Source organism: Anguilla rostrata, chromosome 3, assembly GCF_018555375.3.
Source record: "Anguilla rostrata isolate EN2019 chromosome 3, ASM1855537v3, whole genome shotgun sequence".
NCBI classification, from domain to species: domain Eukaryota; kingdom Metazoa; phylum Chordata; class Actinopteri; order Anguilliformes; family Anguillidae; genus Anguilla; species Anguilla rostrata.
This window is the reverse complement of record NC_057935.1, coordinates 69,212,896-69,229,245: the sequence shown is the minus strand read 5'-3', so window position 1 is coordinate 69,229,245 and position 16,350 is coordinate 69,212,896. Positions and strand designations below refer to the sequence as shown.

General features: G+C 46.4%; 1 protein-coding gene across 3 annotated transcripts in view; it reads left to right on the top strand.

Moving 5' to 3' along the window:
* The first annotated feature begins 1,413 nt into the window (after window positions 1–1,413).
* LOC135251772 (receptor tyrosine-protein kinase erbB-4-like) overlaps window positions 1,414–16,350 on the top strand; it is a 340,021-nt gene continuing 325,084 nt past the window's right edge. For all 3 annotated transcript variants that reach the window (XM_064329533.1, XM_064329531.1, XM_064329530.1), the window contains exon 1: window positions 1,414–1,780. In XM_064329533.1, the coding sequence (XP_064185603.1) occupies window positions 1,702–1,780 (79 nt within the window). In that variant the 5' untranslated portion in view covers window positions 1,414–1,701. The remainder of the gene's footprint in view (window positions 1,781–16,350) is intronic.

Below are 16,350 nucleotides of genomic sequence, written 5' to 3'. Positions count from 1 at the left end.
ATTCCCAGTGTACATTTTTGTACTGAAAAGTCTGTGACTCACCATGTAGGTGATTAGGTAAAAACCCAGGAAAGTTTGATTGAAAAGTTAAAGTTTTCCATTCGACTAGCCATGCAATTTCCAGGTAAAAACCTGAGCTATATTGGAGTCAACCATGTAGTATGTTAAAACGTCTCTCAACCCCAGATTTCAACTCCTCTAGACGTCTAGACGCCCCAGAACTTGAAGGCTGGTACATCGCCCCAGAACTTGAAGGCTGGTACATCGTCATGTCATTGTGTTTTTTATAAACAGATCTTTGACTTGGCACTAAACACATCATTGAACTAATCTGTGTCTGCTCATTTCCTGCTCGAATGTCTGTGTGTCAAGACGCACCATGCTGCCCTAAATCAGGCATTCAGCATCATGCAACATGCACAGTTGCCCCATTGTCTTTTATATGTGGAATATCTGGCTATGGCGATGACCAGTTAAATCTGCAGCTGCTTTAGATGCAGGGATGTAAGACTATGTGGATGATGCCTTATTTACTGGGGAATACTGATCTTTTTTTAAGGGGGGGTGGCTACAGATATGTATGGTATATTGATGTGTATATATATTTTTTTTACAAAGAGCACGACATAGACTTAAATATGAATGTTTTATTATATTTATTAATGCCATTTACTCAACTGAACAGAATGTACTGTCTCAGAAGCATCAGAGCTCTCTCTCTCTCTCTCTTTCCCTCTCTCTCTCTCTCTGAAAAGTTTCAGCCAGATGTTTCATTATACTGTAACTCCAGGAAGTGTCCAACCCGTTGGGCAGGTGTGAAAGGAAAGTGTTCTTGAGGGGACGTCTTAATTGTCTTAATTTCATTTAAAAGAGGTCACGTGTTGACTTCTGCCACGAGGTAGGAAACGAACTAATCATGACATGGACCTAACCAGTCAATATCACTACATTGAGGATTGTGATTAAAATGTTCGTTCGTTTCGTCGTTGAAATTTGTTACGAAAAAAAAAAACAACAAAAAAAAACAAAAAAAATTGAAAACTGTAATACTGTAACAAGAAAAAATAACACATTTTTCTTAAAAAAATAATAAAAATAAATAAACGTAATAAAAATGAATACGTTTCCTGTTTAAAGAAATGCATCGCTGTGTTTAATCTTGCCATCATATTTTTATTTATAATTACAATATTTGTTAAATATAGGATGCCACGGTCCGCGGTCCTAATTTGCAGCAGTAGAGACAGGTGCTTGCAGCGCAACAAATGCACATTTTGGCAGAGTCAGATAACCAATGGCGGAACGCGAGGCGTGGAGAAGGGCGGAGTTTGACCGTAGTAGCCGTACATTAGACCAATCAGACGGTTGGTGGGAGGGACAGTCATGTTGGAGGGAGTGTCTCCCACTCCCGAGCGTTCGCTGTGTACTCAAACTCAGCGGAGAGTAATGGCATGAGCAAACCATTGCAATCAGGACAAGCAAAAGCGCACCGTGGAAACTACGCTACTACTGCTTAAACTTATTTCATTGTGCATGATACCTAAAACAGGGCGAAGGCACCCGGAGGAAACGTTATAATCACATCGAAAATATTGTACATCGAAAACTGTCACACGCGGACGTTTCTTCGTTTTTTCAGCTAAAAAGAGGATATGTTGTTGGACATGTGAATTATAGGAGTTACTGCCACTCGCCCCCAAAATGAAGCTCGCCTGCTTACAGTATTTCTTCGGCTTTCTCTTCACTTCTGTCCTGGTTCGTGTGAGCTCTTCACAGTCAGGTGAGTGACAGTTGCCCTAATGTCTAGCGCGCGAGGTGCTTGTTTACTTGTGACTGCGTGTTTGTTATCGGTTGCGCTTAGGGACAGCGTGTTTGGGCTGTAAAAATGACCCGACTTCCAGATGGAATATTAAAATATATTGTGAGATATTTCACAGCGAGCTGAATGACGTTGCTGTGTGTTTTTCGATAGATATCGCCTTGAAATCACTGCAGTGATTTTCGAATCTGAATCTTGATGAATAATTTTCTCTGTCGTACAGAAAAGGGCCACCGGAATTGTTGATTATCATGTAATTTACTAAAACGACGCCTCAATTGCATTCCTTCTGGGCAACTGGAGGAGTCCCAAAGTAATTTCCCCTAATCCCTTTTCGTTGTGAATTCCTTAGTGTGTGGTTAAGAAGGGACTCTATGTATAGGCTACTGTGCGTTGAAAATGAACCTCAAATGAAATAAGGTGGGCTACCGCTTTGAACTCCGCACACAGAACGGCACTGTTGAATTCGCAAAGAACTGCATTGAATAATCAACACACGTGTCCCGTGGACACAGAAGAAGCTAGCCCAGTTCTTTTTTTCCTGTTTCTTTTTCTTCTTCGTATTCCCGTCCCTTGTGGGAAAAGGGGTTTAACCAGTCTGCTTGTTTTTCTTATCATTGCATTGCCAAGTGAACAATCGCTCCTGTCAGAGCGACTATTGTTGTCGGTGGTTTCTGTGAAATAACTTGGCTCGGTTTTTATGGCAAGTAGGCTACCTTGCATACCTTGAGTTGTTTTCATTTGCATATTATGTCCCGGATTAAGATATGTACTTGCTCCACCATCAGTCGTGTAAGACATTAATGGGCCGTAGGATCGTATAGCCTATAACAAGATAAGATCCCGTTCTTTCAGTATGTATATCCATAGGGACGTACAACACCTAATTCTTCATAATAGTAATCCTTTTTCCTTTTCTTATTATACAATTGTAGTATTTTCAACTGTCGTTGCTGTAATAGTTGTGAACAATGTATAAACTTATAAGCTATACGTTCTTTTTTTTATAAAACGTGTTTTCATTTGTTTCGTTTATTTGTTATCTCTCTTTTTGGGACACATATAAATCTGATACAGTGGAACTTTTGAATGCATTCTTCATGTTTATCGAAAAAGAACAGACACGTGTGTGAATGACCGGAATTTCGCTCAGTGCCAGTAGCTGGACGTAGTGATGCATTACAAAGTACCACGGACTACTGGTTTATTTTGCACAGGATTTTTTTGTTTGTTATTATTCTTCTTATTATACTCGTTATTAGCCTATAATAATTCTTCATCGTCCTATCTTTATTATTATTATTATGATTATTATTATTATTATTATTGTTATTATTATTGCTGTTGTTGTTGTTAAAGATGAATTGCTTCAACAACTTTCTTGCTCATCAATCAACGGCTTGATGAACAGCTGTTCAAAGAACAAAACAGCTCGCGGAACAGGGTAGCAAATCTGAGCTCATCTGATTGTATGACCTTCATATAGTTTTAGAACAGAGGATCATGCTCACTTGGGATGTCAGTCCTTTGTTCTGCCTCAGTCTCGGATGCCTTACTTTGTGAAATGCCAAAGCAGTTGTGGATGGTTCCACACTGCATCGCAATGTATGTGATTTACAAACGTGCCCATTCGTGCACACGTAGTCGCCGGGAATATTTTGAGATTTGCTAATGGCTGCGTTTATCCACAGAGAAATTAAGTGGCGTTTTATTGCGTGAAAGAATGCGACTCTCCACACGGTGGTAGTATGAACCGCACAGCCACCGTGAAACGCGTTGCCCCCCTAATTTCTACAGCCCAAGGCGACGACTGAATAGAGAGCCCCTTGTTTTTATTCTTTCGTCTTTTATTTATTTCAGGTGTGTCTAGTTTGTGCGTGCTGTTTAATTATAGCCAGCCCTATTGACTCCGGATGAATCGCGGCAGGCGGTGGTCGTTTACCGGCGGAATTTCTCCGATATTTCTTTTCAGGAGTTCAGTTGAAGAGTGTGTACGCTCCAGCGCGTTGAACCTGACAACAGCAAGTCGACTGTCCCATACGCTGCCTTAAAGTTATGTAGCGAATCCGTTAATGATGAGTCGGTTCCACACCTATCTGCTGTTCGTCTGTGCACTGGTGGCAGATGTGCAGGCATATATTTTCTCCGGAATACTCAACGGTGATTTTTTTTTTTTTGTAGAAAATTAACTTCCTATGTTTAGCGCTTATCGTTCGCCGTGTCCTCGTGCGTTTGAGTCCAACCAAGTTTTATTCCGATTTATAACAAAGGTAACTTTCACAAATCCATCACCTATATCATCATCGTCATAACGGATATAGACTAGGTAACCAGCTGTATGCATTGCGAGTTTGTTTTAGCTCGGACCGCATGCTGTGGTGCAGTCAAATAGGCTATGCATTTTAGACGGTTCTCACATCAACGCGTTCAAGATTTTTAATGCAAACACTGCGTGCACGATGATGGTGAATTAATGAGACCTTTGTTTTTTTCCAGATTTTTTGTTGGTTAAATTAGGCCTATACAAATATAACACGCCAAACGCGAGACAGAATGGCTATTTTAGCTTGCATTACAACAACATCAACAAATAATAATAATAATAATAAACAATAAACGGCAGCATTAGGCTATATCATTATAATTAGGTCTTATTTTTTTAGCATTGTGTAAAGCTTTGTATATTGGTATTGGTTCATGTCGGTTTATCTGTAGCCCAGCTCGTTGAGGAGCATCACGGCTCCACATCTTGTCTGTATTTTACACCGTTGTTTATTTTAACTGTCGGCATTACCCCGTGGCGTCTTCATGACAACAGAGTAATGAAACGGAATACGTCTCGTGAATGGTTCCGACGTGTGCACGAGCCCCCGCTGCATTAGCAGGGATGTTACAGGTGAATTATTGTTATGACGGGACCCTCAGAGCCTATTTTGCTAGTCGTCATGTTTACGGGAAAGGAGAGTGCATCAAGAAATCGTATCTAATCCCACAGTCTGCCAGGTTGAGCGAAGCAGGCAGCGGAGGAGACTGTGCAGTGATCTCTCAAGGCGTAGCCTATCTGCTTGAAGTTTATGAAACTGAAACGTAGCCTACATACTTAATTTCTCTCTCACCAAGTAGCCTGCTTTTAATATTCGTAGCTAAGGAACAGAAATACTACAAGCTAAAAGGGGCAGATCGCCAACTGAAGGCCTTTGCTCCCGAAAGCTGAGAGAGGACCCACACACACACGAACAAATAAAATACGAGTTAATTGATTTTTTAACACACACTGATACAATCTAAATTGTGACTGAAAATGTCAAATTTATTGTTAGTAAAATGTATTTGTTGAAAACAAATATGGCTAGGTTGTGCCTTGGGTTAGGAAACCCACGCAAAACTGGCAAGTCGATGCAATGTTAATTTTATCGCTTCTCTATCATACAATGATTATAATAAACGACTAGGGCTCTGTATTGCTGTCAGGGCGTTCAATATCGGGATGAGCAATTCATTCTTATTTCTTGTTTCAAAGGTGGCAATTTCACGCTAATCCACCTGATCCGTGAAAATGACGTGTTTAGCAACCGCTGCATTTCCTTTAGTAATTGACTCGAAATTCAGTGCCATTAAATGAATCCGACAGTCGGTTTGGCAGCCAACTTAGCCAGCACAGGGCCAAACGCGGGTCTTTAGTGTCGGAAACGAAGTGAGAGAAAACCAATTTGTTTCATCTCCTCGTTATCTGAGAGTTACGAGTGGGCCTTCCATTACGACGGCTAATTAATGAATGGATTACGAAAGCTGTCAATCGCGTGTTCACCTGCACCTTTCCGGCGAAGCTGCGACGCTGAGCGGTTCGGCGGTGGACGTGGTTTGTAGGAACGCTAATGGGAAATGAAATACAGAAACGATAACCCGAGACAGCCGGAGGGTGACAGGGTGTTGATTGAATTGGTTTTTGATGAAACAAATTAAGGGGCGTAGGGCGGTGGGGGGCGTTTGGAGCATGGTGACGGGGGAAAAGGAAACGTGGCGTCCGGGCCCGTCTTCTGTTGAAAAAAAAGAAAATATTTTCGCGAATATTTGTTAAGTTGCTTAATAGTATGAGTGATTTGATGCGTTGAATGTGTATGGAACTCCAGCTGTCTTATACCACACAGACTCTTTCGAACCACTTGAGTTCATGTTTAATGATCAGTCTTTATAAGTCAGCTCTAACTCATATGTATGATAAGCAAGTAATTTAAATGTGCTGAATCTGATTCAGTGAATACTTTGTTCCAAGGATTGCCAAGATTAGACTGCGTGTGGGTGTGTTTGTGTGAGCGCACAGCTTCAGTTGTAAATAAAAGCTGTCTCATGCCTTTTTCCGATTCTCATTTTATTTCATTCCGTTGGTTTATGTCGAATGGTAAAAATTACCCTAATTTGTTTCCGCTCCTATAAAGCAATGAAAGGGAGAGTAATTCTATAATTTATTGGACTTTTGCGGGGAGAGCCTGGCTGGTTTATGCGTTTGCGGAGTACACTGAGTATGATAATAATGATGACGATGATGGCGGCTCACAGTTGTGACAGTCTGGCAATATTCTGTTCAGCGTGTGACAGTTCATATGTGTGTGTGTGTGTGATCAAGACACCTTCAGCTTCTCCCAGGTTTTAATAGTGCAACGTGACTTGCTGTAATAAGACTGTGGTGAGAGCATCCTTGTAGTCTTATATTTTAATCTGTGGTGTGACATTTACCGGTGGAAGTTCAATAAAAACATGCGGAAGAGCAAAGCATTATAAATATCAGAATGATAACCCTCTCAGCTCAGTCTAAGATGCATCAGTGACCTGTCAGAATCACGGCAAGTGACAAATAGTCAGCAATAGTCAAGTATAAAGTTTTTGTTGATGAAACACTGATTTATTTCTGTTCAAGAAAGGGATAAGAGAAGATGTAACAGAGTGCCATTGTATATTTTATAACCATTGGCCCTCGTTCACAATACTTTTCTTAAATTATTCTTAATTTTGTTTTTTAAAAATGTTAATACAAAAAGCCAACATGGGATTCATGATAGATGTGAAGACTCCTGTTTTTGTCCATATCCCAGGCGTATGAGATGATGAATGCTGACTGTTTGCAATACTGTTCATGTGATTAGCATAAGACAGCAATGAATAAATAAGACAAAAAAATATGAATGCCAAAATGTTCTTGGAAACGTTCTTACGCACATTGTATGATCAAATATGATTGTACACATTTTGCGAATGAAGCCCATTTTCTGCTGCTAAAAGAATCCTTCCCATAAACAAATAATTGTCATTTTGAAATTGTTTTGTCATTTGAAATACAAGATGAAATACAATACTATGCCGCACCGCACTTGAATGTGTTTCTTAAGTGCCGTATTGTGAATGAATAATGAAGTGCTATTTCAGAAATCCTGGCTAAGTCCCTTTAGATCACATACTTGTTAACCACTGAATGTTAACCAAAACCCAAGGCCAGTGTGTGTGTGTGTGTGTGTGTGTGTGTTTGTTTTCTGCACATTACATGACATAATTATTTAATTATTTCTCTGAGCTGACTGCTGCTTGCTACTGTACATACATAAACCGTGAATACTACTTGTGTTGCCAGAGAGACAGAGAGAGAGAGAGAGAGAGAGAGAGAGAGGGAGCATTTGTGCGTGTGGGTGGGGCCATGATTCAATTAACATTTGCCATTAAATCTGGCTTATAAATCAAGGCAAGCGTTTCGTTTCATTCTTCAGACCTAATTTTGGTGCTTACTAAACTCAGCGAACTCCCCTCTGTGAAGCGTGCAATCAACTCTTGCATTTGATTGTAAGTCCCTGTTTAGGACGTATGTCGATTGAATTCTCCGGGTGCGGCCAGTGCACGGGGTCGGGGTGAACCGGCGTCGGGGTCGTTGAAGAGGGACGGTGACATCAGCAGTTTGCGCTGGAGGTTTCCAAGCGCCTGGCGACTCTCCGCCAGAACAGAATGTGAACAATCGCACAGGCCCGAGCACCGTGATCTCCGCTCGAACTCCTCTCTGCTCCGCGGAGATCAGGGGCTAATTCGTGTGGTCTTCTGCTTCTGGACCACGGGCTGCGGTCTTCGGAGAAATACAAGCAGCAGTCTGTTCGTAAACATGCAGCACGAGGCCTTTGCGGTGATTGAGGCCCTGAGCTAATATTTTTCTGATAATTTCCTCTTTCTACCCCCCACATGGGACCGATATAAAAATATCACTTTTTAATTCCGAAACGTTTTTTTTTTTTTTTTTTGACCTTTCGTACAAAACATAGTTCCGTTTTCTTTTTTTTCTTCTTTTTCCTTTTTAATAAAATTGCATAAGCCTGCTTCTGCCGGCGCGCGCGTGTTCGTCTCTGGCGGAACACAGCGGAGGCGTGCGCTGCGGAGTTCACGGCGCGTCCGAATGTTTGCACGCGGCGGCGAACGCGGCGGGCGCAGAAAGCCGCGGGAGAAGGGCTTTGTGGATCCCGCCGAGCTGGGGGCCGCTTTCTCTCCCCAAAGTAGGAAAAAAGAAAAAGAGAAAAAAAAAAGGGGGGGGGGGGGGGGTTCGGCAGATTCGGCAAACCCACACAGCAATAGCAGCCATTCTTCACTGCCTACTCCTCCTTGCTTCTCTGTTCATTGTTGGGCAAGAAAATGAGGTTTGACCTCCTCGTCTCTTGTTCTTTGTCGAGGGTGGGGTGTGTATTGGGGGGGGGGTTGGCGACGGACATTGATTCCGCCAGCCCCCCCCCCCTCCCTTTTTTCTCAGAGCCCCGGCGGGTGTGTGAGAAAGCACAGCGCCGATGTCCCCCTTTCAGGAGTAACATATATCCCTGTCCCCCTCTCTCTCCTTATTTAAACTCCAGAGAAAAACCCGGCAGCATCTTCTGCAGTCTGCTTCGGGATTTGAGGGGGGGGGGGGGAGGTGTAAAGGGGGGGGGGGGGGTAGTGGTGGCAATTGACCGTGGCTGTAATCCGTCCAGACGGAACAACCCCGCTCCCCCCCCCCCTTTTTGAAAGAATGCGGTGCGGATGCGAAAGGGCTGGACGATGTCTCTTCAGTGGCTGGAGGATTTGTTTTCTCCTCCACTTGTAATTCCTCCCAGGAGCTCGAGCCCTCCCCGCGGGCAGGAGAGCCGGTTGACCCCTCTCCCACCTCCCACCTCCCTCCCCCCCCCCCCCACCTCCCCGCTGGCCCTCCTCACTTCAGCTCCTCTCCGCTTCCCGGCCTGCCCGTCCCCTAGGCCACGGGCACCACGTCCCCCACGCGTTCTGCCAGCGTTTCCCTAACGTTCTGCATTGGTTGGAAATGGGCTGCTCTCTCCCACAGCGGCAAGTGTAGCCTCTGCTTACAGCCTGCTTGGGCCCAAGCAGGAAGGGCGTTTGTCCAAGTTATGCCTACATTGCTAGGTGACCAATCACAGGCTAGTATATTCAAGATATATATTAAGATATTTTATACATATTACCATATCTCTACTCTGCGATGGATTGGTGGCCTGTCCAGAGTACAGTCGTGCCTCTCGCCCAATGCACGCTGGGATAGGCTCCAGCATCCGTGACCCTGCCCAGGATAAGGGGGTATAGATAATGGATGGATGGAAATGGTAAATGGGCTGCATTTATATAGCGCTTTTATCCAAAGCGCTTTTACAATTGATGCCTCTCATTCACCAGAGCAGTTAGGGGTTAGGTGTCTTGCTCAGGGACACTTCGACACCCCCAGGGCGGGGATCGAACCGGCAACCCTCCGACTGCCAGACAACCCCAGATATCCCTACTGCTACATGTTCCTGAACACATGCACATACGTATACACTGTTGAACAGCATATGCAGTATGTGCGGAATAGTGATTGCATGAATTGTGTTGATATTTTTGGATTGACCTTTGGTCTGTAATAACTGTGTACTGTGTACCTACAACGCTACAGTATAGTGTGCGTTAAACCTTACCCAGATTTCCCTAGTTATAGTTACGTGTGCGAAATTACAGTCAGGCAGGCAGTACTGTGCTAATATGTGTACAGTGAGCGTAGCTCCCCTTCGTCACAGATGTTCTTGCATTACAATATCTTAATCGAATTGCGAAATACCAGCGTGGAAGAAGCTATATTCGGCTGGTAATTTATCGCATTTGTGAATTACAGATTGCGTAATTGTACCTGACCTCGGGCTTGCCGCACGTGAGCCGGGTGAAGGCGGTGATTCTCATTACCGTTACGCGTGATTGCCTGCTGGAATGTATTTTCCCTCCCCCACCCTCCTCTCTATCTCTCCCTCTTTCCTCCTCACTCATCTGCACATCCCTCTCTCTCTCTCTTCATCTCTCATACTGTCTCTTACTCCCCCCCCCATCGCACCCCTATCAATAACCCCCCCCCCCCCCCCCCACCCCCCACCCCCCACACACGCACACTCTTTTTTTTGAGAAATATTAGCCATCATATCCCCCCTTGCTTCCTTTCGCTGAGTTTAAATATTTAAATATGTGCAGCGTTTTGTCCATTTTCCTGCATATCATATCCTCAATTTTTTTAATTCTCAGGCACATCAAAAAAAAAAAATGTTTTTTCTTCCTTCAATTTTCCCAACACAGCCACCTGGTCACGCGGAGTTTTGAAAAAGCTGTATCAGCGGCTGAGTTATACGAACTATTTACTGTGCATAGATCTGAATGGAAATATGGGGGGGGGGGATACACAATAACAAAACATGGGCCTGAAAGGTACAGCAAGGCTCCGATAATTCACTGCGTAAACACAGATGGGTCAGCTGCAGTTTGCTTAGCTGGAGTTTAAACCGCAGGCTTTAAGCCCCCTAGACCACAGAACCGCATGACAACTGGAGCGGCTATCCAGGTCTGTGTGAAATATGGCTCGGCCGCTCCAGTTGCTGTGGTTACCAGGGATTTAAACCTGAGGTGAAAAAAACTCCAGCTGAGCACATTTGCACGTCTGCGATTGATGCAGATGAGTGTAAAAATATGTGAATACCCCAAAAATGTTTCTCTGGCTCATCGGTGAAGTTGCACGCGTGTGTGTAGGGTTTGGCTGTCCCCGAGCGAGTTGCCATGGCAGGATGTTGAGGTGCAGAGCTCTGGCATCGGCGTACGGTCTGAAGGATCCCCCCGTCCTCAGCCTCCGCCTCCCTGCTGCCGCTGAAATTGACGCGGAGTCGAGCTGCTTCCACGGCCGCGATCGTTTCTCTCTCTTTAATTATGACATCCCGGAGAGAGCTGTACTGGGGCACGTTTGCCACGGAGGGGGGCGCGTGGGGGAGGAATCGCGCCCCCCTCTCCACTCTGACATCTGCATGGAAGGGGGTGTGCTGGAGCTGGGGGAGGCCAGGAGGAGCCAGAGGTACAGGGGTAGCATGGGCTAGAGACAGAGGTAGTGATTGGGGCAGTACTGGGTGTTGGGGTAGTAGAGAGGTAGTGATTGGGGCAGTACTGGGTGTTGGGGTAGTAGAGAGGTAGTGATTGGGGCAGTACTGGGGGTTGGGGAGTAGAGAGGTAGTGATTGGGGCAGTACTGGGGGTTGGGGCAGTAGAGAGGTAGTGATTGGGGCAGTACTGGGGGTTGAGGCAGTAGAGGGGTAGCAAATGGGACAGTATTAGGATTATGGGGCATTACCAGAGGTAGCACAAGTTCAGTGAATGGGGCAATAGAGGGGTTTTGGAGGCAGTAGAGCAGTAGTAACAGGGGCAATGGACGGTGGAAGAGGTGGTGGCGGCCGTGGTGCAAGGACAGGTCCGGTGTCCAGTGGGGACAGGTGGAGGGTGGAGACACCAGTGTAATCCGGCTCTGACCCTAACCCTGACCACCCCCCCCCCCCCCACCCCCGCCCGTCAGTGCACGATTACCAGCTCCGCCTCTGTGACGGCGCTCCAGGTGTTCACCGGACAGCGGGCATCACCCCACGGGAGCGCCATCCCGCCATCCCGCAGGGGGGGTAATTGTGTGTGTGCGCGTGCCTCTGCTACCGCTTCCCCGTGTTCCTCTCTGCATAGTAAACACCCCCCCCCGTCCCCCCCGTCCCCTCGTCCTGCCTCCCATTTCCCCCCCCCTTTTTACATTCCAATTTTCTGGCTAACCTCCCGATTAACCAATGTCCTCTCATTTTCTGCTCGCAGATCATTTGCAAGAGCAAAAATAGTAAAATGTGACCTTAAAAAATAAATAAACACCAGTATTTGGTGCACACTGAACAGAACCGACCGATATTTCAAATTTCTCTGAATGTATCTTTAGTTTTATTTTCATTTCTTTCAAAACTGTCTAAATTGATAAACGCAATTGCTGTTTTTTTTGTTGTTGTTGTTGTTGTTGTTTGCTCTGCATTTTGTCTTTAAAAGCCACAGATGAGTTTTATGGGCATCTGTTCATCGGAACAAGAGCAATATCCTTTCCAGCTGCTAACGCTGATTAAGTGAACCGCGGTCCTCCAGATCCGAAAATGTTTTTAATTAACGCTCTTTTGTAATTATCACTCCCCGCCTCGGGCGTCGTATCGATCGGCCATCTTGCGGCTTGTGAGATTGATTCATTCGTCCGGATTCCCCGGCGCAATAACAACTCCATCACGATAAAACTTTATTGCGTTCCCCTCCTTCGAGCCGGGCGGCGTTTTTGCGTCCGGCCCGCCCGTGCGTGTGGCGCATCGCTTGCCGAACTCGACGCGACGCCGAGTCCCGCCGAACGCGCTTGGCTCGCGTGGAGGAGGAGGCGCGCCGCGCCGTGGGGCGATGAAACCGCTCGTTCGTTAGCGGCGCTTGGATACGGCGTGTGCGGCGACGGCGGCGGGGGGAGGACGAATGCGTTCGTCAGGCACCTGCGGGGCGTCTGCCACCCGTCTCTCTCTCTCTCTCTCTCTCTCTCTCTGTGAGTTCCGGTACTGCGTGCACCCCCCCCACCACCCCCCCGGCCCGGGTCAGAGCTGCCGGTCGAAATGAACGAGCGAGCGCGTCCGTGCGCGGTCGAGCTAGCGGTTCTCGCGCGCTCAGAACTGGGCCGACCGGAGCGCTCGGGATCAGAAAGCGATTTTGGTTTTGAGCCTCCCTCGCTCCCGCGTTTCAGAGAGCCGCGACGGGTGAGTGGGAGGAGATCAGGAGACAGCGATTCATGTCAGGCCAGCTGTTCAGCAGTTACACTGTGAGACTCGCGCTGCGTGCGTTTTGTCCTGGGGCAGCCACCTCTGCGTTCGTTTTCTGGCCTTATTCATTGAGCTCGTTTGTTTTGTGTTTTTTTTTTGGATACTGCTTTTCGTCTCAAATGGAGAATGAAGGGGCGTGGTGTGGATGGAAAAAATCACAGTGACTGCACCGGCGTGGCTTTCATTTGGCTGTGTGTGTGTGTGAGTGTGTGTGTGTGTGTGTGTGAGTGTGTGTGTGAGTGTGGTGGTGTGCATGCGTGTGTGTGCGTGTGTGTGTGTGTGTGTGTGTGAGTGTGAGTGTGTGGTTCTTTATGTCTGTGTGTATGCTTGTGTGTGTGTGAGAGAGAGAGAGAGAGAGAGAGAGAGAGCATGTGAGAGAGAGAGAGAGAGAGAGAGAGAGAGAGAGAGAGAGAGAGAGAGAGAGAGATATCCAGCCTCTCTCGCCTCCTCGGTCGTCCCGCACACTAGGCTGCAGATAAGGCCACTCCAGGGTCCTGACGTATGAGTCTGCTGCTGAGAGATCCAGCCTCTATCTGCTGCTGCTTGACTGGCTTATTATCACCAGAGTGTAACCACATTACCCACAAGCCCCCTCTGATTCCTACACCGTTCCCCCCGTAACCAAGGTAGCGCAGTAACAGCCAACGATCAGTGGGAGCGGCCGCGGACTGGACTGGCCAGAGAGGCTCAAAATGGCACCGAGTCATTTCAAAGGATTTACGTCCACTACGGTGGGCATGGCCCCTCTTGATCCCCCTCCCTGCCCGACGTCATAAATAAGAGCGGAGGGAACAGTAACCGCGTTGAGGCTAGATTGTAAAAAGATCCGTCACCACGGGAGGCAATTATCAGGCTAAGTGGGCCCTGGTGGGGGGTAAATCATGAGGAGAGCACATGCCGGTGTGCTGGGTGCTGTTTATTACTGTTAAACTTACGCAGGGATTTTCTGTTTGCTTTTTGTATTTTCAGTAACTGTGCTTTTCATAATAAAAATGCTTTAAAAAGCCATTTAAAGCATGTTGAGGAAGTAGGCGGATTTTTTGGGGGTGATGCACGCGCTGCAGTGTGTGACTTGTGCGCACCGGCTGCCTGTTTCAGTGACAGTCAGCAATAATTCACGGAGCTAAATGAAGAAGGTCAAAGGTCAGCAGAGCCCCGTGGGTCTAGCTGGTGCTGACTAGCTGTGTATGTGGCAGGCCAGGGGTGGTTTGGGGTCCCCCCCTCCCCGGCTGGACAGGCTGCCAGTGAGCGTGTCACTCTGTGAGTGTGTCCCTGGTGGGTGGGGGCCAGGAGGGAGGGGGGGGTTGGGGGGGGGGTGCTCTCTGAAACCCCCCCTCCTTTCTGGTCGATGATGTCATTGAGTAGCAGCTCGCTCACATGACCTGACGGGCACATTTGGACTACGTTTCACTCAGCATTGTACCCTCCTGCTTAAGATGTGTTAGAGCTGTTAGCATAGCCTATGGTCACACGGCAGTTACTACATTGTTATACACGTGTTATGCGGGAATCTATTACTGTGTTATTGCGCTTCAGTTATCCCACGTGCCGTATATGGCCAACTCGGTAGAAAAACAAAAAAACCAAAAAAAGGTACTTACTTAGGCATATTTCTCTCCCATTACTAATGAAAGCGCTCTTCTGACAGCGTGCTAATGAAAGCAGAAATAATTTGCTGCCGAACCGTGAGCTCTTTTTGTGTTGAGCTAGCGGTTAGCGGCGGCGGCCCCGAAGCCTCTTCCCCGCTCTCTTAATGACCGTTTAAAGCTGTTCAAACGGCGGCCATTATGCACACGCAAAGGTTATTCTTTTTATTTTTTTATTATTATTCCATCAGTCCTCACCCAGGATAACCTTTCTTTAGCTGTTTATTTTGGTTTATGTTTTTTTCTTTTTTTTTTTTTAAACATTGCCAAAGGAATTAACTTTCTGTACATACAACAGGAAAAACAGGCTATGCCTCTGTTGCATTGTGTGAGACTCTACCACTCCACTGTGCATGTGCTAGTGTTATAGTACACACCCTGGTGAAGCGTGTAAGACTCTTTATCACTTTCTAGTACATGCATTAATACTACAGTATACACCCTGGTTGAGTATGTAAACTCTATACCAATCTGCTGGGAATGCATTAGTATATTCGCTGCTTAAGTGTGCAAGACCACTTTTTTGTGCATGTGCTGGCAATTACTCTGTTTCACAGAGCACGCCTCTGTGTTGCTGTCCTGTGAACACACTAAGAAACCTCCTAGTTTCACTTTCTAAGCTTTGTGTGCAGGTGTCTGTGTCCCATGGTTTAACAGACATGCCCTCCGCAGGTTTCAGCTGACCAAATCGGGACCCCTAATGCTCTGAAATAATGGTTCCTGGACACTTGATACAGTTCTCCAAAGTTAAAGTTTTGATCCAGCAGCAGAGTTAGCGTTTCGGCTGCTAGCGAGTCGTTCTGTTGAAGGCGGGCTGTTAGCCGAAACAGTATCACCGTCGCTGGATTAAAACTTTAATCTGTGAGTATTATGTCAAGCGCGCGAGGCTCATGCTCTCAGTTTAAACTCTTTTGACGAGGCAGCTTGAGCGACTGCGTTGGTGCGCGTGCGTTTCTTAGGACGTTTCCATACCCTACACCTGCTGTCTGGTGAGTGGAGGTGCCGGGTCACGGCCGGGTTGGAAAATTCGGACCCAGAGCGCAGGGTCGCTGATCCGGGCCGTCGGAAAACGAGCAGCAGCGTCCACGGAGCCGAGCGGCCTCTCCTCCGCTGAAGCACGGAGGACGCTTTTGTAAAAAAAAAAAAGTAAAATAAAATAAAAAACATCGCAGCTCTTTCCCGTCGAAATGTCAGGCAGCGCCTTTTCAGAAACGGAGATTGTCAGTGTACAATTAGGGACGACAGGAAGCCTTTTTACAAAGCGCGGTTCGGGAGGATTTACCAAAGGCCGCTTTTCTTCGGAGGAGAGGGTAGTCTGCTCTGTGACTGACAGCGCCAGTCTGCTAATCCCCGGCACGCCGGTTCGTTGAGTTAGCGCGTCTGAACGTTGCGCCTTTTTTTTTTTTTCTTTTTTCATTTTTCACGCTTTTCTTCTTTTCCTTTGTACGGCCCCACAAAAGGGACGGATTAGAATGACAATAAAATTTGTCTAATCTCCACAAAGGCGCACTCATTACCGCAATGTAAAGAATTAAAAAGCAATACAATTGCTCCACTATAATTCCCCGTCTCTGCCTGCTATTCTCCCAGAAGAGTGGTTGACAACAGAATGATTTGTTTTATTTTCTCTCTTTTTTTTCTCCTCCTCTTGCTTCCCTGGCTAATCAAATGAACAAATAAAGACTAATAATAGGTTGGCAAACTTCGGGGGTGGGTGGGGGGGAGGA